Source organism: Zerene cesonia, chromosome 17 (genome assembly GCF_012273895.1).
Source record: "Zerene cesonia ecotype Mississippi chromosome 17, Zerene_cesonia_1.1, whole genome shotgun sequence".
Classification (NCBI taxonomy): domain Eukaryota; kingdom Metazoa; phylum Arthropoda; class Insecta; order Lepidoptera; family Pieridae; genus Zerene; species Zerene cesonia.
In genome coordinates, this window is record NC_052118.1 from 3,977,173 (window position 1) to 4,003,186 (window position 26,014).

Genomic DNA, 26,014 nt, shown 5'->3' on the forward strand with positions numbered 1-26,014 from the left:
GAATGTGTAGCTATAAAATTGAAACAACCATCAATGTACACTTAAATCTTTTATATTTTATACATCTAGTTAAACGTAAGTATATAGGGCAGTGGTAACAGATAAAAAACTTATTAATCTAAAACTTACCAAGAAAAATTTCATAAAAAGTTATTTATATACATAAAATTTTTAATTTACAATTTTTTCATCACATCTTAAGGACGGAGTAGTGAGGAATGAAAATTGGAATGTTTATAATTTCACTTCTTAAATATAAATTCGAGACATCTTATCTTCTCTTCTTATCAAAAATATAATGACAATTTAATTAAAAACTGTATTATAAAGATGATTCATTAAAATTCAATTTGTAACTTGCATCAACATCTTAAAAGCTTTATAGTAATTAAGTACAATTGTATAAAATATCACAATTCTTATTTGAGCTGCAAAACACTTAACAATGTTTGTTTTAAATCATCCTTATAACTGTTAAATATATGAAATAATACATTCAACAACAAGCAATAAACAGTTGCTATTGTTGCTGTATCTGTTGGATCAAATTACATAATATGAGATTCATGAATATTCTTAAAAAATAGCTACATGCCTGTATAAAAATATGAAAAGGCACAAACAAGAAAGCTTATTAATATGGTATAGTGTACTGAAGATATTTTAACAGCCGAATTACATAGATCTCCATTGCAGAAGCACATATAAACTTTTCTGTGATTCCACATAGTGTAAGCACATCTTTCTTCATCGTCACTTGGCGATCTCTGTAGACACATTCTTTGTGTCGCAGCACCATAATCTGAAAATGTAAAAGTACTTTATAATGTTTTGTGCTAAAGAAAATTGCACTTGTTCAGCTTGATTAAGAACAACAAACTTTCTTGATACAAACAATGAAGTTTGTTTAATCTTTTTGTACAAACTTAACCCTAATTGAATTTGAATCCCTAGAAATAAGTATAAAATGTGCATAAACTTTATCACATTACTATTATAGATAAGAAAGTTTGTTTGTTTGGATGTTTGTCCATGAATCATGCTAAAACTACTGAACAGATTTTAATGAAATATAAAAAGGTTATGAGCTGACTTGGGTCATAGGATACTTTTCATCCCGAGTAAATGCTTCCTTGGGATAAAACAGGAATCTTGATATCCCGGCGAAGCTGGGACGATCGTCTAGTTCACAATCATTATATTACTAACACTTATTTATTTCACTTAATTGCCATAAATAACCAATATAAATGATGGTAAGGATCATATTAAATATGTCAAATTAAGTACATTTACATCCTAATCCTCTTTAATTTCAATTTTGTTTATGTACATTGTTTATTGTTTAAAGGAAATATTTTCGGAATTTATAACAAATCAATGAAACCCTTGATTTACCATCAGTTCTGAAAGCACCGGTGGTACCCTCAATCATCTTTCCACACCAGCCTGATGGACAAGCTACTATGTGTATTCCAATTTGAGTTTCAGGCTCTGTGACGTTTGTCGGGAAAGGATCACCACACGACCCGAGCTCTCCTCTCGATCTACATCTTATGCATCGCTTATTCAAACCTAGAATTGAAGGCAGAAACGTCATTAGAAAGTTTTTATTAATTGGCTAAATCAAACAGCGATATATCGCAATAACATGCATACAATATAATTGAAATCCATTTTTTAGATATAAACTTATTGTCGGTGACTCAGTTACACGAGTAAATGTTTTATTTTCGTTATGACTTTTGTCGTTCGCTCCAACTCTCTTTTTACCTTGAAAATATATCCGTGTTAGAGCATAATGCAGAATGAAAACTTACAATTAACTCCTTCCAAAACGAGCAAGCCCGCAATGCACCAAAACACTAACGATATTTTACTCATCTCAAATAATGCTTATCTGTTGTTAACTATAATAATTGAGCATTTTCTATTTACATGTATTTCTATTTTACAAACTCCAATCAACACGTAACCATCAAATACAGCTGACAAACTGTCAGTTGTCAGCTGCTCCTTGTCCACTTCTGTGAACAGATACGAAATTAATGATGATTAACAGTGCAACAGATTCAAATATATTATATTTGTATGATTTGTGTAAATAGGTAGCTTTAGCAGTTTGATAACATAGTAAGTGATTAGATGATAAAAAATGTGTTAATGATGGTTACAATAAACCAGAAACAAATATCTTACTTTACTCAATCAATTGATGACATATTATGAATATTTGTACGTATATTACATTAACTTTTAATTGTGTAACTTATCTGAAACTGAAAAATAGATGAAACGATTTATAACATCATAACGATTATCACGTTTAATATGCAGGCTGTTTCGGAGCTAAACCAAGTTCTGTTTGTTGTTTTTGAACCGACTTCAAAAAAAACGGAGGATCAATTCGATTTTATTTTTTGTTTGTTAATTCAAAACTTTTTACCGTGTGAACCACTTTATATGATTCTCTTTTATTTGTAAGCTGCCGACCATTGAAATTTGCTCTAGTTCTGACAATTTGATTGGGGTCAGCTTTGATGCTAAAAACAATAATTATTTGAAATTTGTTTCAAATACGTTATTAATTAGGTAAAAAATTTGCATGCCTCTCATGTCACTGGCCAAATTGACTAGCAGTTTTCTGCAAATAAATATAACTATATGTAGAAAATATATTATTTTAAATAATAGTATCAAAACCTCCTACCTATATACCTAAACTAGCGGGACAATTTCAAATGTAATAATCTTTGAATTTAATTTGTTTTATGGAAAGGACGTTAATTATTTCCACTTGTTATATCAGTGATTAGTATTCAAATATAATAAACTCTGGAATCAATAATTGTTTTGGAAAGGAATGTTAGGCACTTTTTTATGATATTATGATACACACATAAGGAATCCCCTTAGCCTGGGGGCCCCTAACATTGATACGGTTGATACAACCCAGATATCCGAGTTAACAATCGCATACGTATTTTCAACTAACATTTAATCTACAATTAATATTAAAACGGGTCTAGAAATGACGTCCTTCGATGCCAAGCGACGACAATACCAGTGCAGTAGCAGACAAGTGTCAGAGACAGGACAAAAGCCAAATACATAGAGTACCGGAAAAATTCTGAAAAATGAACGTAGAATGAAAATAGATGTAGCAGTCATCGTTCAAGATATACCTTATGTATTGATAAATCTCTTATAGAAGTTTCTTCATATATATTATTATGTAAATTCCAGTTATGAATAATAATTATTTTATTAATTATGCATAATGAGATCTTTTATTAATGGGTTTTTCATATTGTTATAATTATAAGATATAGATTATTATTCATGCCTTGATTAAGAAGCCGTGACATCGACACGACCTTAATTTTATAGCTTTGCTTTCTTTCACCATCTATAAAACACACGTAGGTACCTTCTTCTCTTTTAGAGGCATGCAATATGTAAAGTGAATTACGTGAATCAATCGCTATATGAGGTTCATCCTCAGTCGATCCTAGATTGTTCCTAAAAATATAATTATTATTAAGTAATTATCAAGTATAAATAAGTGTATTACAATTTTTTAAAGATTACGGATTTAATAAAATCTTTAAAAACAATGTATTCAACAACAGATAAATTTTACATTTTATAATACCTAGGTACCTATTTGTTGTAACTTTACATGAGTCATTAAGATTCATAAAATTAATTTAGGTATCAAATTGTGATTTTATCACGATCTTTATGCTAATGGGGAGTGCTATTAAACATGCTCGAACATCTACTATAACTTAATTTGACTATTAATTCCCATCCGTTAGTATCCCTAAATTTCAACGTGAAAGGTTTTGCTTGAGAGAGATATCCACATAAGTATAAATATTTTTTTTTTTATGGCCGACTTGGCAAACGCAATTAATAAAGGACAAAATTTTAAACATCTTCATTTTTATAACAAACTCAAACTACCTCGTTATTTTTAATAAATATAATTGTAAATAAACTGTATTCTGCTTTAAATCAATCTATAGACTCACCGAAATGTAGAATTCAAGCGACAACCGTCTTTGTACCATTCAACTTGAGATTCTATCAGTATTTCATCACATTGAAGTGTTATGTGACCGCTCTCGGCTTAGTATTTTACTATACTGTGCTCAAAATCTTTGAGATTATTATGAGGATATCCTAAATAAAACTTTTTTAAATTATTTCAAAATTACAACCCAAAGAAGTACCTACCTATACAAAACTATAGTTATTATTTTTACCTTTTATGACTTCACAGTGTTCTTTAACTTCAAAATGTGGTATGTATCTTGTAATTTTGCTTACATCTGGTAATTTTTTACTAAGCAGAACCGAGCGGCAAGGTAAATCGTATGGCTCTTCGCAGAAAAACTGAGTTCAATTGTCAAATGAATCCGAATGCTTCTACAACGTGAAAAACTAATAATAAGCGTAAAATCCAGAGCGAGTATTGAATCATCGAATCAAATAGCCACGCACCAAATAATTTTTATGAAGATAAGGATGTAGAAAACATTTGGCAATCTTGCGTCGAATCCCGTTATTACTACTCACGGGTTCACATTGTCCCCAGTCTCCCCAAATAGTTACTATTTTAAAAGTAAATTTTTATTTAGCAACAGGAAAGAATGAGTTTTCATTTTTACTTTCGAACTTTCTATTTGTTGATTCTAAATATTTTTCTCTATAAACATACCATTCATTTATTGAACCTGTTATAAGCGGTACAGAATCATTAAAAACTTCTGAAAAGTAAATAAATAGTTATTTGGGTTCCATTTCATAATATTCAAAAAAATAATTTATGTGCCGCAATATACAGGCGTCAAAGATCAATTTTATATGGCCCTAGAGAACTTGTTTCAAAGCTGATTATATTAATTCAACTCACCATCAAGTACATATACGAAAATACCTTCATAGTGAACATCCATATAATTACAAATGTATATCCCAGAATGACTAAGACTGAAAAATGTTTTCTCCAAAGTGTCCAAATCTCTAAGAATTACATTGTTTATAGATTTGTTTTCTATCGTTCTCTGATTTATAGTCTGATATCGTTTCGCACCTCGCATTTTATAAGTCCATTTTATGATTCGAAAATTTTTACTATCATTACTGAAAACAGTTTTTTATTAGTTCGTAATTAATGCGATGCCCATAAGTAGTGTATAACTTATATTTTTTATTTTTATTATTATTTACTAGCTTAAACCCGCGGCTTCGCACGCGATAAATTCGTAGTAGTTTTTAGATGTTATATACATATAAGCCTTCCTCTTGAATCAATCTATCTATGAAAAAAAAACATCATAATCCACTGTGTAGTTTTAAAGATCTAAGTATTCATACAGATGCGGGAAACAAGTTTGCTTTCAACTATCTCATCGAATCACTATACTATGTAGTGATGATACTTTTTCGCCATAACGCAACCTGAAACTTGAAAGTATTTCGGCAAAACGAAGGCAGATGTTGGGTGCCTATAACCATTTTTTCATAGATAGCTAGCTAAATATAAATAAAGAATATATTGTTTAAAATTTACCAAAAGCGACATTTCAAAACTAGAGTAGTCCCTCTAACAATGTCCAAAGTATTCATTGCTGTTTTTCCTGTCTCCAATAAAGAAATGTAATCCATACAAATAATTTTTTTGTCTTTCGAAATATTTTTAGTGTTCTCCCCCGTCAATATTAGTGCAATTATGAAGGAAATTAAAACACCTAATTTACGGCCCATCATAAATCAATCACATTTTTATTAAAACTTCCAAACAATCAAACACAAGGGGTCAGGATTCAGGAGATTGAAAAACAATTTGAATTTTGAAATCAGTTCACGCTGCGATGCGATAAGTAAAGATAACGACGAACTTACAGCAAAGAGTAGTCGAAATGCTACTAATTGCAATATGGAAGGATGTATGAATAAATGAACATTCAACATCGGGCAAGCCATATTATATTATAGCCATGAACGTATGTATCATTCACATGAATTCAGAACACGGAAAAATCTTAAAATGTAAATTCAGTGTCTTATGAATGTCGTTGTGTGAATGGCTTCTTTTCAAATTGTTATAATCTAAACATTATATTTTATAATATTGAAGTGAATTGGAACAGATGATTATTATTGAAGTATTCTTCTGACATCAGTTTAGTTATTTATTTATAATTTTACTCAATAATCATAATAAAATAAAAAACCATAGTGTATATAGAATTTTTGGCAATATAAAGTTGGCGGTGGCGCTCTCGTCTTCAAAATCAAATTTACGACATCAACATGGCGGATAAGTGGGAAAGTAAGTTTGTTTATATTTTTATTTCGATTAAAAACAGTCAATGATTCCTAAAAAACGATATAAAAAGGTTCCTTTTATAAAAATTCAAATAATGTTTCCCTTTACCTTTTCCAGTTTTATCTATTTCCGTATTCGTTATTGAGGTTCAAAATTTGAAAAAATTCAAATTTTCCGAGGAATTGTCAGCAATAATACGTTTTTAATTAACTCTTTCAACTGAACACCTGTTGAATAATACAAATAATATAACTTTAAAACCCAGCTAAAGCAGTTTTTTCATTATCAACATAATAGAAGCTTAGAATTAAATAAAGTGTTTTTATAACTTTTAGGCGAGGAAAAGCCATCGACGAGGATTCAATTAAGAGTTAAAGATGAACCTATGGATCTTGATTTACCCGAAGAAGATGATGCGCCACCCGCTTTCGGTCCTGCTGCACTTGGACTGCATAGAGTTGGTACACAATTGCCACCAAAACCTACACCAAGTGAACCCATGCAAAAGCTTAATGCAAGGGGAATGCCAGCTCGTATTCGAAAAAAAAACAGGTTTATATTTGTTGATGACTTTGTCAATACATCACCTCCTAGGCAATCTCCTAAACGCATACCAAAAATTTTAAAAACACCTGTAAAGCAATCAAGTGCTAAAAAGCAAAGATCACCGACCAAATCACCTGCTAAACTGCAGAGGAATAATGAAGAGAAGACTGAGAGTCAATCCCCAGATCGGAAAAGTGGTCAAAGAATAGGTATGAGGTTAAGAAATCTTTTAAAACTTCCTAAAGCCCATAAGTGGGTGTGCTTTGAATATTTTTATAGTAACATAGACAAGGCATTATTTGATGGTGAAAATGATTTTATGATCTGTCTGAAGGAGTCATTTCCACAGTTAGCGAATAAGAAGCTTACAAAAGTTCAGTGGGCAAAAATAAGACAAATGATGGGCAAACCACGTAGATGTTCCCAAGCATTTTTTGAAGAAGAAAGACGAGAATTAGATAGAAAAAGAAAACTAATTAGATACATTCAACAAAGGAAAACTGCAGACATATGTGTCAAAGATTTGCCGAATGAAATTCCAATGCAGTTAGTAGTAGGAACAAAAGTAACAGCTAGACTGCGTAAACCACAAGATGGCCTTTTTACAGGTGTAATTGATGCAGTAGATACTTCTAATAATACGTATAGGATAACATTTGAAAGGCCTAAATTAGGGACACACTCAGTTCCAGATTATGAAGTATTATCAAATGAACCACCAGATTCCTTATTTCTGTCTAGCATAACGCAGAGGTTTCGCCCACGCCCTATGCAAGATATATTTAATATTTATCAAGCATCATTGTCAAACAATAATAGTCAAGGGGATCCAATGATAGGTTGTAACGATATAACTAAGTCCACTGAAAAAAACCTTGGTTCCTATCCTTATGTATTTCTGGAACTTATTGTAAAATTGACAAAAATATTACAAGCAAAAAGAAATAAAATTAATAAATTAAAGGAAATGAATTGTGAAGCAGAAAAACGAAAATCATTTGACCAAAAAACACCTGAAGATTTTGAGAGAAAGTATGCTGCAGTTGTAATAGATCTTGAAAGGATGAACATGGATTTACAAGAGTATATCAATGAAATACAAGTTTATTGTCAACAAATTGCCCCTGGGCCTAGCCTAGCAGCTATGTTAGCTCCGTCACATCTTCGAGAAAAGTGTAGAGAGGAAGCATCTGAACTTGTAGCCAATAACAATAATAATTGTGTTAAAGATTCTAATGTACTAGATCTTATAACAGATTTAACAGCTTTAATGTTACAAGTTAAAAGCCTGTCCAATTCAGATCAGAATGCTTATGAACTAAGTGTATTACAAGGCACTATGGAACAAATAAAAATGAAATTGGAACCAAAATATCAAAGGATATTTCAGAATAGTGTTGAACCTCATATGCAGAGAATTCAGATGGGATTAGGGCAAATATCATCAAGTACTTTAATTGTTGGTACATAGTTTTACTTTTTAAAAATGTAAAACAAGTTAAAAAGTGATATGCACTCAAAAAATTATCTTTAATTGTAACAATTAAGGTATATATACAATATATTTAAAATGTGTAATATAAAAATGTTAATGTATCTAATTATTATAATATCTAAAAATATTACAAGTAGCATGTTTTAAATAAAACACTAACAAATCAACTATTTTTTTTATTTCATTTTAAACATATTGTTAATCAATTAAATACCACATATGTTCTATAATTTTAGAATAGTACAATGGTTTTAATTATGAAACAAAAAATTGACATTGTCATTTTTGAATAAATGACTCATAATACAACATTTATATTACATATAAATATATATATTCAAAAAAATACATGACTGGCATGGTATTTAGGATCTACCATGTACCTTGTTAGCGATAGGTTAGAACCTATCCCTTATATGGTGGAATGTAAAAAAAAATCAACAAAACTGAAATTTATGCTGTCATAATGATATACATCAAATTATGTATTCATCACTTCTTATATTTATTTAATATTTCCAATAAATCATCGGCTTCTTCGGATGTCTTAACTCTAATAAGGACTGGAGTTGGAGGTGGTTTTGCATCAGGGGTCGGTATGCAAACAAGCATAACATTATTTTTTCCCATGCGCTGAGTTGGAATTGATACACTTAGTATCATATTAAGCAAAACTGTCCCCAAGCTTGTATTTGCTCTCACTAATAGTTGATGTTTTCCATTTTCTTCAATTTTTTTTATATAGAGTGTGCATACACCTTTATCAACAAAGTTGCCATCTTTCTTAAAAAATATTTTACATTTCTTGTCAAAGACACTGTTTTCTTCAACCAAAGGTGTAAATTCTACTTTAGGTGGTTGATCTTCATCCTCATTGGTGTTGCTTTGAGCAGATTCTTCTTCTTTCTTCTGAATGTTTGAATTAAAACTGAATGGTTTTCCAGTCCCAAACGAAAATGTTGAATTACCATTTGTTCCTGTAGAAGTTCCTGAAAATAGGCTAGATGATTGCGATGCTGAATTCATTCCAAAGCTAAAACTAGGTTTATTTGTGGATATTGAAGGCATGCCAGTAGAAGAAGTAGTTGTTGTGTTAGATACAAATGAAAAGCCAGTACTTTTTTGTGGTGTTTGGTCTGTATTGGAAGTAGTAGTTGGTGTCTGAGTATTTGAGACATTTCCAAATGAGAAACCACTGGTAGTAGTTGTTGTTGAAGTTTTTGAAGCAAATCCAAAAGGTATAGCACTGCCGCCTACACTTTTTTCTTGTTTAATATTTGCTGAAGGAGCGCCAAAGATATTACTAGTCTTTTCTGGTATTAATGTGTTTGTATTAGAAGTGGTTGATGTTTTGGAAAATAAGCTAGATCCAGCAGGAGTAGATTTAATATCACTATTTGCATTTTGTTTACAATCACCCTTTTCACCATTAGGTTTTGATTCTTTGTTATTAAAGTATTCATCTTGAATGTTTTTTAAATGCTTATCGTAATCCTTAAAAATTGGTGACAGGATACATATGGGAGTTTCTTTGATATTTTTTTGAATCCATTCTGATACAGATACATTAAGTCCTTGAATATTCTTATAATAATTTAATTTTCTTTCATCAATTTCATCTTTATCCCCACCTGATTCTTTTGTTTCTTGTGTTTCTTTTTTCTCTGATGAATCTTTGTTTTCAGTTGGTTTATTATTTTTAGGTGATGACATATTTAAGTTTGGTGTAGTTGATGACATTTTAAACGGTGATGAAGATTTAGCAAATGGACTTGAACCAACAAAAGCATTATTTGATGCATTTGCTGTAGGTGCAGAAGTAGGGCTGACTTTTGGAACAGAAGTGGGGCTGCTTTTGGGAACAAAACTAAAAGTACTCAAAGGAGTACTTGTATTTTGGATTTTAAAGGGACTTTCATTTTGGCTGTCTTTAGTGTCCAGTTTATTTTCAGTTAGTGAGAATTTTATTCCTGTAGGACTGGTTGCTGTTGATTTTTCAAAGAGGGATGATTGATTTGCTAATGATGTCACTGGTGTTGAAGTTCCTAAAGCAGTAAATGCCCCAGAATTGGCACTGGTTGAGAAAGGTTTAGCTGAAAACAGTGATCCTTCAGGAACACTTGGACTTGATAGAGTTGTATTGGCTTTGTTTCCATTGGTCAACGTGGCCAAAAAATCAAATGATGTTTTTTGAGTTTTATTGAAGCCACCAAATCCACTGAATACACTTTTTTGACCCTGCAAAAATAAATATAAATAAATAACACTTGAAGAATGATCTAAATTCTAAACTATGAATAAAATAATTTATTAAAGCTTGACATTGCGTATTGATGTTTTTAAGTATATTCAATTCTGTCTCAAAAAATGATAACAAAAAATTCCTATTAACTTTATACATATGTATACTAATATTATAGCTATGGACAATTACTTCATTATTTCCTATATTCGATCGCCGCTTTGCAGTTCGTATTACGCGTTTCTCCAAAACTTCTTTTGGTGCCATTTTAAATCCCTCTGTGTCTTCGGGTTCATTAGAATCTTCTTGATCCCAATTATCATGATTAAGTTCTGTTGTTGCTGCTCGTTTAATTGACATTGTTCAATTGATATAGCCAATAACCAAAAAATTGAAATCAAACAAAAGTAAAACGCCACTAGTTTATATATTTTAAGACAGCGTGACAAATATGATGTTTATAAGTTAGTAATCTTGTACATTTTTGATAACTTTTTTTAAAATAAATGCTAATATAATTTAAACGATTGCCGAAATACTAAAGACGTACAATTCATTTGAAAGATATAAAATTTTGTACTCCGATTAACACTGGTCGCACATTTTCCTTTTGTGACTTACAAAGTCGTGATGGAATACAGATTAAAGATGCAGTAATTTGTCTTGATGTGACAGTTGACAATTCAACCATCTTAGAATACAGTTGGTCAATAATAAGAAAAAAATTGCATAAAAAATAGCTTAGAAACGTAACAACGTAAAAAACGCCCTAAAAACACGCTCAATTGATAAAATCAACTAAAAAGAAGAAATTCAGTTTATTCTGAAAATCAATTAATAAACAATACACTAGCATAATTGCAAAAAATGTGCACCTAATGCGCTTTTCATAAACTGATATTCAAAGTTATAATTATTAGTTTTTGAAGAGATCTATGATAGTATTTTGTTTTTGAATTGACCGTGTTACAAGATTTATAACTATACCTATAAAACGATCCCGAATGGATAATGCGTATAGCGCCCGATCAGTTAAAACGATTTTGATATTTCTTTTTTATTTGAAATCGGGTCTTAGGCCCTCCGTGTGGCCTAATTAAATGTTTCAGAGATTTTGTTCTGAGAATTTGGAGACGTTTTGATTTTTATGTTAAAGTTAATTTTTCGAACAAATAATTTCTGCGCACTTACATGTTACTTTAAATTTTATGCTAACATTCCTAATGTACATATATCTATGTTTTTGTTTATTATTACATAGATCAATTCTTGTACCATAGCATCACTATAATATATAATATGATATCTATACTAATATTATAAAGCTGAAGAGTTTATTGGTTTGTTTGTTTGAACGCACTAATCTCAGGAACTACTGGTCCGGTCCGTTTGAAAAATTCTTTCAGTGTTCCACGGGGGAATCCGGGTGGACTAGTAATACATATAATTGTGCGCATGTTAGGAAAATTGAGACATATCGATATCCACCAATAAATAACATCTCTCTTGCGCGACTGCTTTCGTTTCGTGCATGTTAGCCCTGCAGGACATTACACGCTCGTCTTTCAAGTACTTAAATGGTCCTACATTTTGTTTGGATATGTTCAAATAATGAGAAAAAGACACACTACCACTGGGAGCCTCTCACTCGGACCGATTTTGGCGTCATAATGCACAGTCTAGTTAAGACTTAAGTAGAATAACGTCTTTGACATGCGTACTATTGGTATGCACATTGCACAGAGTAAGTAAAAAGAATGTTTAATGTTTATACGGCGTTTGTCGAAGTTGGCCGATACCCGTGCCAACTTCCGTAGGTTAAACAGTACCTAATAGTACAGAGTAAATGTAATTTGTAAATTGTAATAATAGATAATAATATTATTATTCGAAGTATATATTACTACATGACATACCTATGTTTTGTACAAACGCGACATTGTTTCTTGATTTCTTCTTTGTAAATTGAATTAGTGCAAAAATATCGAGTGCGCAACCTAGAAGGAAAAACAACTCTATTAAAATAATTAAGAAAATAACTACACTCAATACTCATCTTAATTAATAAACTCAACAAGGTTGCTACTTTGAATAAGTTTCTTTGTAATTAAGTTCACGACAATTTGTTTTATTTTATATTTGGCTGCGAAATTGTCTTATTCCAAAAAAATATCCAAGATTGTAAACATAAAACAATTTTGTGGCTATGAAGTGACATTTGGATTTTGGAATTGTATTATTATCTTCGGTGAATGCAATGGAAGTTTCAAACGAAATAAAAGAAGATATTCGAAAAACACAGTCTGACTTAAAAAATGCCATACGGGTGCATCAGGTATTTAGAATTTTTTGTAACTCTTTCAAGTTACCTTTCATATTGAATTTATTATTTTTCGAAGCACGTAGCTCCTTGCAAGTAGATGTTGAAAAGTAAAATGTTCATTCAGCACGTCGACTTTTAACTTTGTAATTGCTGTGTACCTTTTTATACGATAAATTATATGCTATGTAGGTATTTGTTTTAAATAAATAAATATTGTTTGTGGTACAGCCAAGTTAATATTTACTTGACCATAAGTACATAAGAATAAATTGAATTGTGAAACGGGCAACATAATATATATTTTAGTTTCTTTTATAATAATGTAGCAAATACAATAAAGCATCTCTTTTTTTAGATTTGGGTTGCACGCCTTCAAGAAGATGAAACTGTAAGTTATATTCTTAGTCATTGAAAGCTACAGGTAATTATTTTATGTAAAAATTACAACCATGCAATATTTATAATGAAAATTAATTCCTCCTTTTAGAATATTCACCTGAAAAATAAAGTGAGTGAAGCTGAAAAAGAAATTGTTGCTATTGGACGTGCTCAAGTAAGTAGTATAATTATAAAAGAATTTGTTTTGTTTTGAACTTACCATTTAAATTTTATAATTTATTCTTTAGAAATTAGTTGTTGATAGACTTAGGAAAGAGTTGGAATTGTATCAACAACGCTTAAGAGCTAAAAATAAGCAAGTCAGTATAGAAAATGACAATCGCTATATTGCTCAACAATTAAGAGACCACCAACTGCAATATTGCAATAGGAATCGCACCACATCACTATTGAAACCTTCAGTGTTAAATGAAATTCAAATAAAAACAGAGAATGTAACAGATGATGTTAATAACGAGTCAGATATAGAAAACGACATTAAACCCCTGGAAAAAGAAACAAATAATGAAGATGACAGACACAAAGAAAGTTTCGTTAGAAATTTTCCACAGTTGGAAAATTTAATACACAATGACAGGAGTAACTTTGAAAATGCTCTCAACAAGGTTAAGGAAGTATTTTTGTAAGTGAACATTTATAATTATTTAATAAACACAGTATTCATAAAATTTGTAAGTACTATCCTTTTTGTTTTTTCAGGGGAACAAAGTTTGATGACAATGATTGGCCAGATAGATCAGACTCAGATTCATCACCGAATACAGAGCTTACACCAGCTCCATCACCACCTCTTGTGGTTGTACCAGAAGAGCCATTATCAAAAAAAGCCTTCATGAGGTAATATAATCCTGTTATTGTTATGATAAATCATTGTGATGAAAATTTTAAAGGTTAATTATTGATTTTGTTCAGAACATGTGCATATTATTATTATTTTAAGCAAAGCATATTTTCAGTATGCTTACATTAACCTTAACCTTTCTTCTCATTTCCAGGGTTCTTGGCTTGGTTACACCAATCCAAAAAGAAATTATGGAGAAAATAATAAATGAAAATCGTAAAAGAGCTTCAGGTGCAAATAGAAATGAATTTGTCTATGGCAATTATGAAATGGTTCCTGTGAGTAAAATTTTTTTTTTAATCCACCCAAATTTAGTGAATATCTCATAATTGATGTAGTGCAGCTTATTAGAATAGTTTTATTAATTAAAAAGTAACAGATAATATATCGTCATATCAGTTCAAGCTTGTAAGCTTTGTACAGAGAATTTATGATATGGTTCATACATGAAATTTTTTTAATTTAAATATTTGATTTTAATAATATGGTTAGCCTTAATTGTATGGTTTGGTTAATCATAGTGAGTGTGCACAATGTACGAACACCATATCCCCCCCCCCTACATCAGCAAGCATATTTTAATATACAATAGGCCTTATTATTTGTCAATTAATAAAGTGTGTGAATTTTATTATGATTTTTTTTGTAGAAACGGAAGAAACTAAACCAATACCCATATCTACAGAACCATAGTGATCCACCACAAACGCGATCAGCTAAGCTTCGAAAGCAGGTATGGTGTATATTATTTTATATACAGTTAAGTTATTATATACAGTGCAGTTACTTGGTTAATAAGGAATGGATTTACCTGTAAACTTTTCCACTTTCGGCGTCTCTTGATGAATCAAGCGGAAAAGTTACGAGGTGGCAAATTGTAAATTCGAAAAGAGAACATAAAAATTTATTAAAGCACCCATTTTCAACCCAAGTTTCATATATTTTAAATATTCAAAACTCAACAATAATTTTTACTTTTCACTGTATTCATATTGTGACCTTTTCTCAATGTACATGTGAATTGCACAAAAATCAATGTAATTCTTTATATTTATTATGTTGTTACATTTATAGAATCAAAATAAATCATCCCGTGAGGGATCTCCATCAGGATCATCAACGGATAATAAAGGTAAATCTTACTCTGTATGTATAACATTTTAGTAAAGTTTATTAGTGTTAATCATACATGTACTAATTTTTTAAAGGAATTGTTTTTACCCTATGGCAACATAAGTTTAGGATCTCCAGTCTTATTGTAGATATTTTTTTTTTTATTTACAGGTTGGGCAAACAAACCAGCCTGGATGGCAACTCTACCAGCTGGCCTGTCAGTGGAGCCAGTTTACTCACCAACTAAAAAAGTTTGTCATGGCTGCGGAAGGAATGGTAAGAACTTAAATATTGTATAGGTAGTACTTATTGGTTAAAAGTAATATTTCAAAATTATTTCATTTCAAAATTACTTTTTATTTTAAATGATCAATATTATAATAGCTTTTTAACCCACAGTATATGAGCGTTAATTGAAATAATTATTATTTTAAAAATTATCCTTTCAATAATAAAGTTTTATTTTATAAAATCCATTCAAAAATGTTGTTGATGTCATATTTCATAATTATAGTCCACTAGCTGTTGCCCGCAGCTTCGCCTGTCTGTCTTAATAAATTTTATCATTCACATTACATTTACAAACTTTCGTTCCCCATTTTGGTAGAATTTATCAAAATCCTTTCTTATTCCGAAACCTACGTCATTACATTATCTGCATGCTAAATTTCAACCCGATCCGTCGAGTGGTTTGGGATGTGCGTCAGTGCGTCATGTCAGTCAGTCGGTAACCTTTGAGTTATATATATAGATTATGTGTCTTAGCCAAAACAAAACACTTAAATGTAACAATACAATAATAAATACTTAATATTGAGCAAATCTAAATAATAAGTGCATATATTAATTCATATCGCAGATGTGCCGTCGCTGCTAGTGCCGTGCGCGGAGTGCGCGGTGTGGCAGCACACGGGCTGCGGCGCGGAGGGGCGCTGCGCCGCGTGCCGCGCGCCCCTGCCTGAGCCCGCCTGCGCCGCAACGCCCTCCAGGAACGCGCACCTCTATACTGGTATGTAGAGATCAGTAGATAGGACAGAGTATGTAGAGTGTGCGAGTCGCAACTCGCCATGTGTGTGTCTATACTGGTATGTAGAGATCAGAAGATATGTCAGAGTATGTAGAGTGTGCAACCACTCGCTACAACTGTCTCTATAGTGGTATGTAGAGATCAGAAGATAGCTCAGAGTATGTAGTGTGCTGTAACGAGTGGTCGTCACACCTATCTCTAGCAATTCTTGTATATATATATATATATATATATATATATATATATATATATATATATATATATATATATATATATATATATATATATATATATATATATATATATATATATATATATATATATATATATATATATATATATATATATATATATATATATATATATATATATAATTGGAATCTCGTAATCGGCTCCAACGATTTTCATGAAATTTAGTATACAGGGGGTTTCGGGGGCGATAAATCGATCTAGCTAGGAATTTTTTTTAGAAAATGTCATATTCGTGTTTTATTCGTGTTTTTTTTTCCCTGACATCTATTGGTGAATAGTAATACTATTTTGCTTCGTAGATAGCTGGACAACTGAAATAATGTCATATTCGTGTTTTATTCGTGTTTTTTTTTCCTGACATCTATTGGTGAATAATAATACTATTTTGCTTCGTAGATAGCTGGACAACTGAAATAACACATAGGCACTTTTTATACCGATATTCCTACGGGATACGGACTTACGCGGTTTCAACCGCGGGTCACAGCTAGTTATAAATATATTACAGTAGAGAGGACAGATTATGTAGAGTGTGCTACCACTCGCCACGTGTATGTCTATCCTGGTATGTAGAGATCAAAAGATAGGACAGCATGTAGAGTGTGCTGCCACTCGTCTATCTTTATACTGATATATAGAGTACAGTAAATAGGGCAAAGTATGTAGAGTGTGCCGCCACTGATATGTATTTAGAGGATGTTGTAACTCGCGTGCGCATGCGTATGTTGGTGTGTAGAGAGTACGAATTTACATATCTATGCTACACGCACAGAGTACCTCTAGGTAGAGCAAAGTAGACACTCTCTCTGACCCACACGCACCTTTGCACCTGCACCTAAAAATAAAGAGTACGTAAAATTCACTGCCGCCTCCTATTACGCGCATCTCCATGCTGGTGCGTACGTAGAACGGGAAGTCCCGTCTCCGTACGCGTACGCATACTATGTAGAATAGAGTATAACTCAGCCAGATAAGTAAAGGGATTAAAAATGGTAGAATTATTTTATATCCCTTTAATACGAAATAATTTTTTAGGTTAGTTTTTCGTTTAAATTATAAAACGGTCTTCATATGGAAAAGAGTTCGTTATATATCCTATTTGACTCCTATATATTTTTTCAGATAAGTTAGCGGAACGTAAAAGGCTACAAGAGAAAAACATAGAACTGTGCGTCGAGTTGCGGAAGCTGGAAGCACGAGCGGCGACTTTGAAAGAGAACCTCGACGAACACAATGCTGAGAAGAGGCAACTGTTGGCGGACCAAATAAAAACGCAAAGAAACCTCCAGAAACTTCTAGACTTTATCAGCCAGTTTAAGGAAACCTCAATCAGTGTTCATTCAACGAGCGTCAGTGAATCTGGGAGTGAAGTTAGCAAAAGCAACGAAGAATGATCTAGTAGGTGGGTATTTTTATATCGTTTTTGGAGTTAAAATAAATGTATCAGTTAATATATGTACTTTATATCCAAATATTTTTTTCAAATAACACTGATATTTACTGTTTCAAACTTAGAGGAAATTACCATTGGATAGAGATGTTTCAACACAGATGAAACTTATCTATGTCGCCCTCTAGCCTCATAACCAAATCTAGCCATAAAAATCATGCCCTAAATTAGTTTCGTTGCAATTTGTTAGAAAGACAAACAAACACACTCTTATAACAATTGATTTTATAATTGAATTTTTAATAAAATATTGTATCTGTGTGTTCATTTATCTATACGTATAATTATATAAATTTTATTTATTTCAGGTAAAAAAGAACACAACATCTTAAATTATATTGACCATAAGAATGTTTTCTATATAGTATATAATTTAAGATGCGTTAAATGTTGTTGATTTGTCATTGTCTTGTTATGGAGTGTAGCAGTTAATTATACTTATTTTTATAAACCAATTTGTATTATAGTTGATTTTATTGTAACATATCGTCTCGAGTATTGTTTTTTTTAATATTTCTTGGGATCGTGATTATATAATGTTATTTTGGTTAAATCAATTAATAGGATATTCTCAAATGTTATTATAGAAAATATCGAAAGGGTATAAAAAATGTCCAATTTCTTAAGAATGTCTTTATTTTTAGTTAATCAAATTATTCCGTAAATCCAATGCAGAATGTTATTTTTGGATCACATTTAAAGTTAGAATAAAAATTACAAACCCAAATTAAAAATAAAGAGAAGTGTTCAAGTAACTCTTAACTAACTAGATATAAGTATTATTATTGTATATCTGTGTAGACTTCTGTGTAGTACAAAATGTGAATGATTTGGTAATTGATGAATGTAATTAATTCTCTGTGATATGATTAAGTTTTCCTTTAATGTTACTTTTTGTGAATCCAGGGTACTACGTCAATAAAACGTATACGTTGGTATTTTTGAATTTTATTTTATCATATGACATTTTGAATTTGAATAAACTTAGAATTACGAAATTTCTTTGGAAAAGTTACGCAAGTTCTAATATTTTTTTGCCCATTGTAACGTCTTTTCTTAATTCGATGATACTTTGTTCCAATAAGTTACACTCGAGTTGTGTAATATTTGTGTATCTTTTCATTTCGCAAAATCCGTTTTGATCGATGTTGACCAGACCAGAGAAGAAAGATGTACCAAAATCGTTGTTTTCTACAAGCGCATTTACTTTTGCTAATCTGCCATCTAAAGCGTCGAGAACTCCTTGCGTGAACAACATAGCTCCGTATGCAATGGAAAGTGTAGGAGACCAACCTTTTCTCGCATTTGTGCTAAATTCTCCAACTTTGCGAACCTTATTGACAAAATCTCGAACTTTCTTTTCGTCCATTTCACATTCGGGTTTTGATTGAGAGATTAAAGGCAACAGCGTTTTTTCGGAATGTCCACCGATCACTGGGACGATACATTCCTCCGGATTTAAATTGTTTTCTGACGCATATAAAGCTTGTGCTCGCATTGCGTCCACGGCCGTTATTCCAAATAGTTTCTTCGGATTGTAGTCCCCATGGTTTCTCAATAACTCCGACGCCATAGGCACCAGCGTATTTAATGGTTCAGTTGTTATTCCTACAAATGGCATTGGTCTTAATTTAGCTATTTTCAGAGATAATCTTCTGATAAATTCAGCATTTCGATTAAATTTCTCTTTATCTGTTATCCCATGTTTCATTGGAGATGCACTAGCTGCGATTACCACGTCCGTGTTTTTCAAGGCATTGTCCAATGTGTCCTCGCCTGTGTAACCTTGTAATGCTGAATGAACTGGAACGTGAGAGAGGTCTAAAACAACTCCCGAAGTCTTATCCAGTGTATCATGAACAACTAATTTTCTTATGTTAGGATGTGTTCTTAAAAGTAGACCAATAGTTTGTCCAACATCACTTGCACCACCTACAATTGTAACTTGATAATTTCGACTTAATATTCTGTTTGCTATTAATTTAAACAAACGCTTTGTGAGAACCATTGTGTGTTTTATATTGATTTCTAAAAATTATGGAGGAAAACCATGAATTTGACGTTGCAATGAGAGGATTGTATTTATTTGATAGTCATAGATAATTAAAATATCCGTTTAATCGTAGAAAACTTTTTAAATTAACAGATAATTTACTTACTTATGTTTGTTTTTTATTTTTATTCTATTTATTATGAACTTGACCGATCCTTCTGACAGAATAACAATGTCGGTATAAAATTAAATTCTGTGAAATATTTTTTACATGAACATATTTATACAATGTTGTCTCGCGGTTATATCGCGTTTAGGGGTCTCCTATCGAGGACAGGTTGTTTAAATATTGAGCAGAAAAGAAATGCTCAAGTATCCATTGTAGGGGCGGCTAATGAAATTGGTTCAAATTTAGCAATTCTTTTAAAACAGAACAAATATATAACCCGACTAAATTTATACGATGATGATGAGAAAGTATTACGCGTCGGTGCTGAACTAAGTGAAATTCCAAAAGGGCCTGTAGTTACAAGTTATAATGGGAATAGTTTTCTACCTGCTTCAATTCGCTTTTCACACCTTATTATAATGGTATCAAGAGTGCCAAGGAGACCTGGATACACAAGAGATCAAATGCTCGAAGTAAATGCACCACCTGTTCAGAAACTATGTAGAACAATGGCCGATGTGAACCCAGATGCATTCTTAGCAATTTCAACGAATCCTATAAATTCAATTATACCCCTTGCAAGTTCTTTATTATTTAGATACAGTGCTTACGATGCTGCCAAAATATTTGGCATTACTCACATAGACACATGTAGAGCTAGAGCCTATGCTTCTAAAGCATTAAACGTAAACCCGCGGCATTTGCATATACCAGTGATTGGAGGTCATTCTGATAAAACTATAACACCACTATTTTCGAATATAACTCCCTCACATTATAAAGTGGACCCATGTCAAGCTGATACTTTGACGAGACTTGTAAAAAAAGCCGGCATGGAAGTTATAAATAATAAACTCGGTATAGATTCAGCTACTCTAGCTATGGCGTGGTCTATTAATGAGTTCGCCGATAATATTCTTCAGGCAATGTATGGAGATTATGTTGTAGTAAATAGCTATACATCAAACCCTCACTATGGTACCAGATTTTTCTCTGGCCCCACAAGAGTCGGCTGCTATGGTATCGTTGAAACGTGCAATTCCAATTTTAATATGACTGAGTATGAAAAACATATACTGGGAAACGCTATCACGGACATAAACAAAGACGTTGCCCGGGGAGAAGAATACGCTAGAGTAATAGCAGAGGTTAAACACTAAACATTAATTTTTTTAAAGTTTTTTTCAGTATTGTAATATTTTACAGAATTTAAAATGTGCACCGATATTTGTGTTTATAAATATACTTTCAAAATGTAATGTTTCTTTAAATTAAATCCCCTAGAAAAACAAACAAATACGTAGCACTTTAGAACAATGTTGAAAGTAATTGAAGCTGACGTGTGTGGAACATAAACGACCAATATCGAACAAATAGCACGGTAGCGGCACAAAGCGGCCATCGGAGTCTCTTCCCATTCAGAAAACTATGTAACTACCTTTGCGATGCTTCGGTCACTACTAATCCAATAAAGGGATGTGATCACATTGTTCTTTGTTTTTGAGCTGCTTTTAATTTAATAAAGAATTTGATTAAATTATTGGAAGCCAATGGTTACTAAATATCAACGAATTAATAAAATTGTAATTGAAAGTAATAACTTTTTTTTATAATTTTGTTGCTAAATATAGCAATATGGACTAAGATATAATAAGGTAATAGATGATTATATATAGACGTCTCAATTAAAACTAGTTTCATAAACGAGATTATCCTAATGGTTTTACAACGTACCTAGTGTGAACGCGTTCTTACCGTAAATGTGAAGCGCAACGCGACCGCAAATAAGGTTGGTAACGACAGGGTTAACTTTAAGATAATCGAGCTCCAGTAGGAGACCGCGGCGACATTACATCCACTTTAATGTCTTGAGGTCTTGACGAGCGCCGTTACAACTTCTGCTGTTCACACTCGTAAAGGGTGATTACGAGTCGGTAAGATTGTCTTGGGGCAGTTTCGGTGTACAATGTTGTGATTTTGACTGTAATGTAACCTTCAATTAGGTGTCAGTTGTGCGTAGTTAATGTACGATATAATATCTTACAAAAAGCAAGTTTAAAGTGTATAACAATTAATTAGGTTGTATCGGTTTGTAAAAGCATTTAAACTCAAAAACTCAAACATTTATTTATTCAATTAGGCTTCTTATAGAAAAACTTTCGAATCGTCATTTTATTCAGTTTTAACATTTACCACCATTCTTCAACATCCCTCATAATCATCAGCTCATGCATGTTTAAGAGATTCGAAATAAGTATCTTAAAACGTGATTAGGCAAATAAATGATGGCGAATGATGCGGATATTAATTATGCTATTTAAAACTTGTCCTTGGGTAGCTATTTAGTTAGGTATCAACCACAGATATAAATACATATTTATTACGGTCCAAATGAAATACATCAATAAAAGGGTATGATATGTACACAATAAAATCAAACGTCTGGTAATTGTAGCATTCCCGTGAGTTACGAAAGAATGCGAGTTTCAAAGCGTCTCGCCTCACACAAGTCGTTATCTGGATAAGTTGTTTGCTAAACCCGCCACGGCAAGAATTGCAAATGGCGATAATTCTAACTACGCCAATAAATCAGTAACACCCGTTCAAGTTTTTTCCTCAAGGGTGCACCTAGCCAGCATTGTTGGTGATTGATCGCTCGTTCCTGTACTTAAAACTTTCTTTTGCAGCGAACATGTGTTGAAAAGTTTTCAGGGTATTTTTGACATGTTTGAAATCCATATAAAGATATATTGCTCTGTAATCTAACAATAAATTCTTAGGGAATTTGTATTTGTTACCGATAATCGCCAATTTTCTGTACTATAATATATCTACGCTACGATAATTATGACTGTTACCCTTAAGATATAACATAATTTCTGGAAAGCACACGTATCTGTCGGCACATGTATCTAAATAGCATAGTTCGTAAGAAAACAATAAATTAGTTTTCGATGACACCCCTGGGAGCTGACCAACAGTGGCTCCTTTGGTCTGATGTCGATTTATAGTCTTCACTAATTGCCCTTAATTTATAACGTCTATACATTGCGTCTGTACTATAATCATAAGATTATATTATAGTTCAGTAGAAATAGATTGCCGTTGCCAAGTGAAACAATTCTTAGATAAGCCTAAGTAGTGAGTCAAAGATTACATTGTATTTAAATCAGAATTCTTGTAAGTTTGGTTCTATAACCTATTTTGTATTACGAATTCTGTTTGTTATTGTGGTCCGTGTTATGTTTTCTAAAAGGACCAGTACTTTAAAAGTGCCCGTAGATAGAGAAATAAACATTCATAGTGTTTTACAAAAGTTTTTCAAATGGTTTTCTCTTAAATGATATTGAAACTACAATGATTAGAATTATTTTACTTGTATTTTTTTCTTATAAAATGTTCGAAACATGACTTAAATATATATTAAAAATATACCAATAGAAAATATGCCACTCTCCCTTATTAAACAATATACACGGCCATTGATCATTGCGTAGGTACGCTGTACTACAAGAAAAAACTCCATGAAACAATATGTAATTACCAACTACTTATGTTTTACATTTTCATATTCACTAATATTCTTAACATTAGCTATGAGGAGCGAACTTTAAAGCATTTAGTTGCATGCGTGTGAACATAAAATACTCTACCGTTTTTTTATTTTAATTTAAGGAGTATTCAATTTAAGGTAATTATTCATAATAACTGCAATGCTACCGTTGCCAGCGAGTACGCTGTAATTAAATCCCCGTAATAATTAGCGGTAGCATAACATCCAATTTTACAGCAACTGCCTGTAATATGATGCATATAATAATATTTAGTCTGCTGCACTATTTCCGTTTCTTCATTATGGACGGTTTCTCGTGAAGTAAATGTGATTTCCTTATTTTGATCCAATAAACAAAATAATTTCCAATATTCACCTCAATTTGATTGAATTGATACAATTTTATTTATAAAGCATTTCAATGCTATAAAACTAAAAATTAAAAATGAATTGATACAATTTGCTGGGCTGTGGAAGCAATACTTATATCTATCTACATCTTTATATATGAAAGCGAAAAGACCGACTATATGTTTTATATATTTTCTATAGACATAGCTGTTTTTATATAGAACTAGCGGTACGCCCCGGCTTCGCTTGTGGTACGTGTATAGTCTATAACCTTCGTCAATAAATTGAATATCTAACACTGAAAGAATTATTGAAATCGGACCAGTAGTTCCTGAGATTAGTGCGTTCAAACAAACAAATAAACTCTTCAGTTTTATAACATTAGTATAGATTATACCAAAGGCAACAGTTTTCAGTTAGATTTAATAAAAATAAAATAAACTTGAGAAAGTTACACTAGGTCGCTCGGGTCAGCTATGACGTCGTTGGTTGAAATATGTAGTTTTAAAACATTTTTTAACCCAATGTTAGCGGGTCCATTATTCAACGCCATTACATGTGGGCCTGCGGTTTCTCACAATAAGAGCAAAGTCATAAATATCGCGATGAGAATGATCCCTGAATGCAGCGTCACTTGCATTCGCGATCTATGAGATAAAAGGCTGGAGTGTGCGCGGCGCGTGCGTGCATTTCGACTACCGGTCTGTAACATGAAGTGCATGATGCTCCTTGAACTTAACCGACAGTAAAAAATGAGAATTTCTATGTTCTGTATGATTGTATATTTGTCATACTGTTTTGGCGTCTTATAGGTTTATTTGGTTAACAAAATACTTTAATGTGTGTGGAGAAAATTAGTTTTGTTTTAGTTTGTACATTAGTACGAGTATGTATTTAATTTTATTTAACTATAGTCTACGACTCATACGTTTCAGCACAAACTCAAACATTTATTTATTTAATTAGACTTCTTATAGAAGCACTTTAGAGTCGTCATTTTATACAGTTTTAACCTTTACCACCGGTTCGGAAAGCAGTTTTCACAGAGAAGAGCTGACAGGAAACTCTGTAGTTGCTCTTTTAAAATAAAATAAAATTGGTTGTGATATGGAGTATAGGTTTGGATAGCAAGGAATTTATGATTCCCACCTCCCGCAGATTATATATAAAAATTGATTTAAAATAAAAAAAAATATCTTCCACATAACATATTATATCCATAGAATCGCGTGGGGTAGCTAGTGATGTGTGCTCGCGAATATTGAACGAGATTCATTAGCACGTGTCAGCTCACTCAACGATCGGTCACAATCACCACTCGCCAACCCTCTAATGTAATCCGGAATCGTGTGTTACTTATGGTTTTGATATCCTTTCCAGCAGTACTATTATTATAGGGTAAACGGTAAATTTATACCATAATGGACTACCAACACTACCCAACTAAGACTATAAACCATTAGGAAAAATCAAGAACAATATACATATCGTCTGCTTACTGGTAAAACGAGATAAATGCATTTTTTTACTAAATTGAGTTATGAATAGAGATAGGTGTAAAATTTCACGCGCTATCTACTGGTAAAACCCAATAAATGCAAAACCCAAAGGCTGCTGAGATAACAAATTTGAAAAAGTGATAACTTATTAGTTTTGACTTGAAATATTCCAGTATAACATAATAAATAATCTTATGTCCTAAATCCGTTTCAATTAATACAGTCAAACAAAAATAAATACGTTACATAGTAAAATAGTAAGAATTACTCTGAAAAAATGTCATATACGCATTTATTTTATTTTACAAGTTGAAACAATATCTTCTTTTTTGCTTGTTTCTTGACGGCAAAAACGTTATAAATGTAATTTATGCTTTTTTACGTGTAACGAATGAAAGTATTCGGTCGCAGTTGTCACATT

At 31.9% G+C, this 26,014-nt stretch overlaps 7 protein-coding genes across 7 annotated transcripts; 3 read left to right on the forward strand and 4 right to left on the reverse strand.

Moving 5' to 3' along the window:
• Positions 1–36: 36 nt before the first annotated feature.
• On the reverse strand, positions 37–4,964 carry LOC119833350. Its single transcript, XM_038357337.1, has 5 exons — positions 4,922–4,964; positions 4,038–4,134; positions 3,347–3,522; positions 3,022–3,130; positions 37–575 (listed from the first exon to the last, which is right to left on the reverse strand). Exons 1-5 carry the CDS (start codon positions 4,962–4,964, stop codon positions 521–523), a joined length of 480 nt encoding a protein of 159 aa, XP_038213265.1. The 3' UTR covers positions 37–520.
• On the reverse strand, positions 49–1,982 carry LOC119833534. The gene is made up of 3 exons (XM_038357583.1): positions 1,821–1,982; positions 1,399–1,575; positions 49–802 (listed from the first exon to the last, which is right to left on the reverse strand). The coding sequence occupies exons 1-3, from the start codon at positions 1,882–1,884 to the stop codon at positions 588–590; spliced, it is 456 nt and encodes a 151-aa protein (XP_038213511.1). The 5' UTR covers positions 1,885–1,982; the 3' UTR covers positions 49–587.
• Positions 4,965–6,281: 1,317 nt separating the features above from the next.
• On the forward strand, positions 6,282–8,468 carry LOC119833580 (protein lin-9 homolog). The gene is made up of 2 exons (XM_038357648.1): positions 6,282–6,343; positions 6,676–8,468. The coding sequence occupies exons 1-2, from the start codon at positions 6,325–6,327 to the stop codon at positions 8,355–8,357; spliced, it is 1,701 nt and encodes a 566-aa protein (XP_038213576.1). The 5' UTR covers positions 6,282–6,324; the 3' UTR covers positions 8,358–8,468.
• Positions 8,469–8,576: 108 nt separating this feature from the next.
• On the reverse strand, positions 8,577–11,280 carry LOC119833287 (nuclear pore complex protein Nup50). The gene is made up of 2 exons (XM_038357267.1): positions 10,816–11,280; positions 8,577–10,619 (listed from the first exon to the last, which is right to left on the reverse strand). Exons 1-2 carry the CDS (start codon positions 10,981–10,983, stop codon positions 8,874–8,876), a joined length of 1,914 nt encoding a protein of 637 aa, XP_038213195.1. The 5' UTR covers positions 10,984–11,280; the 3' UTR covers positions 8,577–8,873.
• A 1,071-nt stretch (positions 11,281–12,351) lies between these two features.
• On the forward strand, positions 12,352–18,966 carry LOC119833556. Its single transcript, XM_038357617.1, has 12 exons — positions 12,352–12,958; positions 13,302–13,334; positions 13,434–13,499; positions 13,573–13,967; positions 14,045–14,182; positions 14,341–14,464; positions 14,836–14,919; positions 15,261–15,318; positions 15,471–15,575; positions 16,159–16,308; positions 17,701–17,980; positions 18,337–18,966. The coding sequence occupies exons 1-11, from the start codon at positions 12,881–12,883 to the stop codon at positions 17,970–17,972; spliced, it is 1,503 nt and encodes a 500-aa protein (XP_038213545.1). The 5' UTR covers positions 12,352–12,880; the 3' UTR covers positions 17,973–17,980; positions 18,337–18,966.
• On the reverse strand, positions 18,960–20,101 carry LOC119833557 (malate dehydrogenase-like). The gene has a single exon (XM_038357618.1). The coding sequence runs from the start codon at positions 20,034–20,036 to the stop codon at positions 19,041–19,043; it is 996 nt and encodes a 331-aa protein (XP_038213546.1). The 5' UTR covers positions 20,037–20,101; the 3' UTR covers positions 18,960–19,040.
• A 208-nt stretch (positions 20,102–20,309) lies between these two features.
• Positions 20,310–21,350, forward strand: LOC119833351 (malate dehydrogenase-like). Its single transcript, XM_038357338.1, has one exon. The coding sequence runs from the start codon at positions 20,310–20,312 to the stop codon at positions 21,348–21,350; it is 1,041 nt and encodes a 346-aa protein (XP_038213266.1).
• Positions 21,351–26,014: the final 4,664 nt, after the last annotated feature.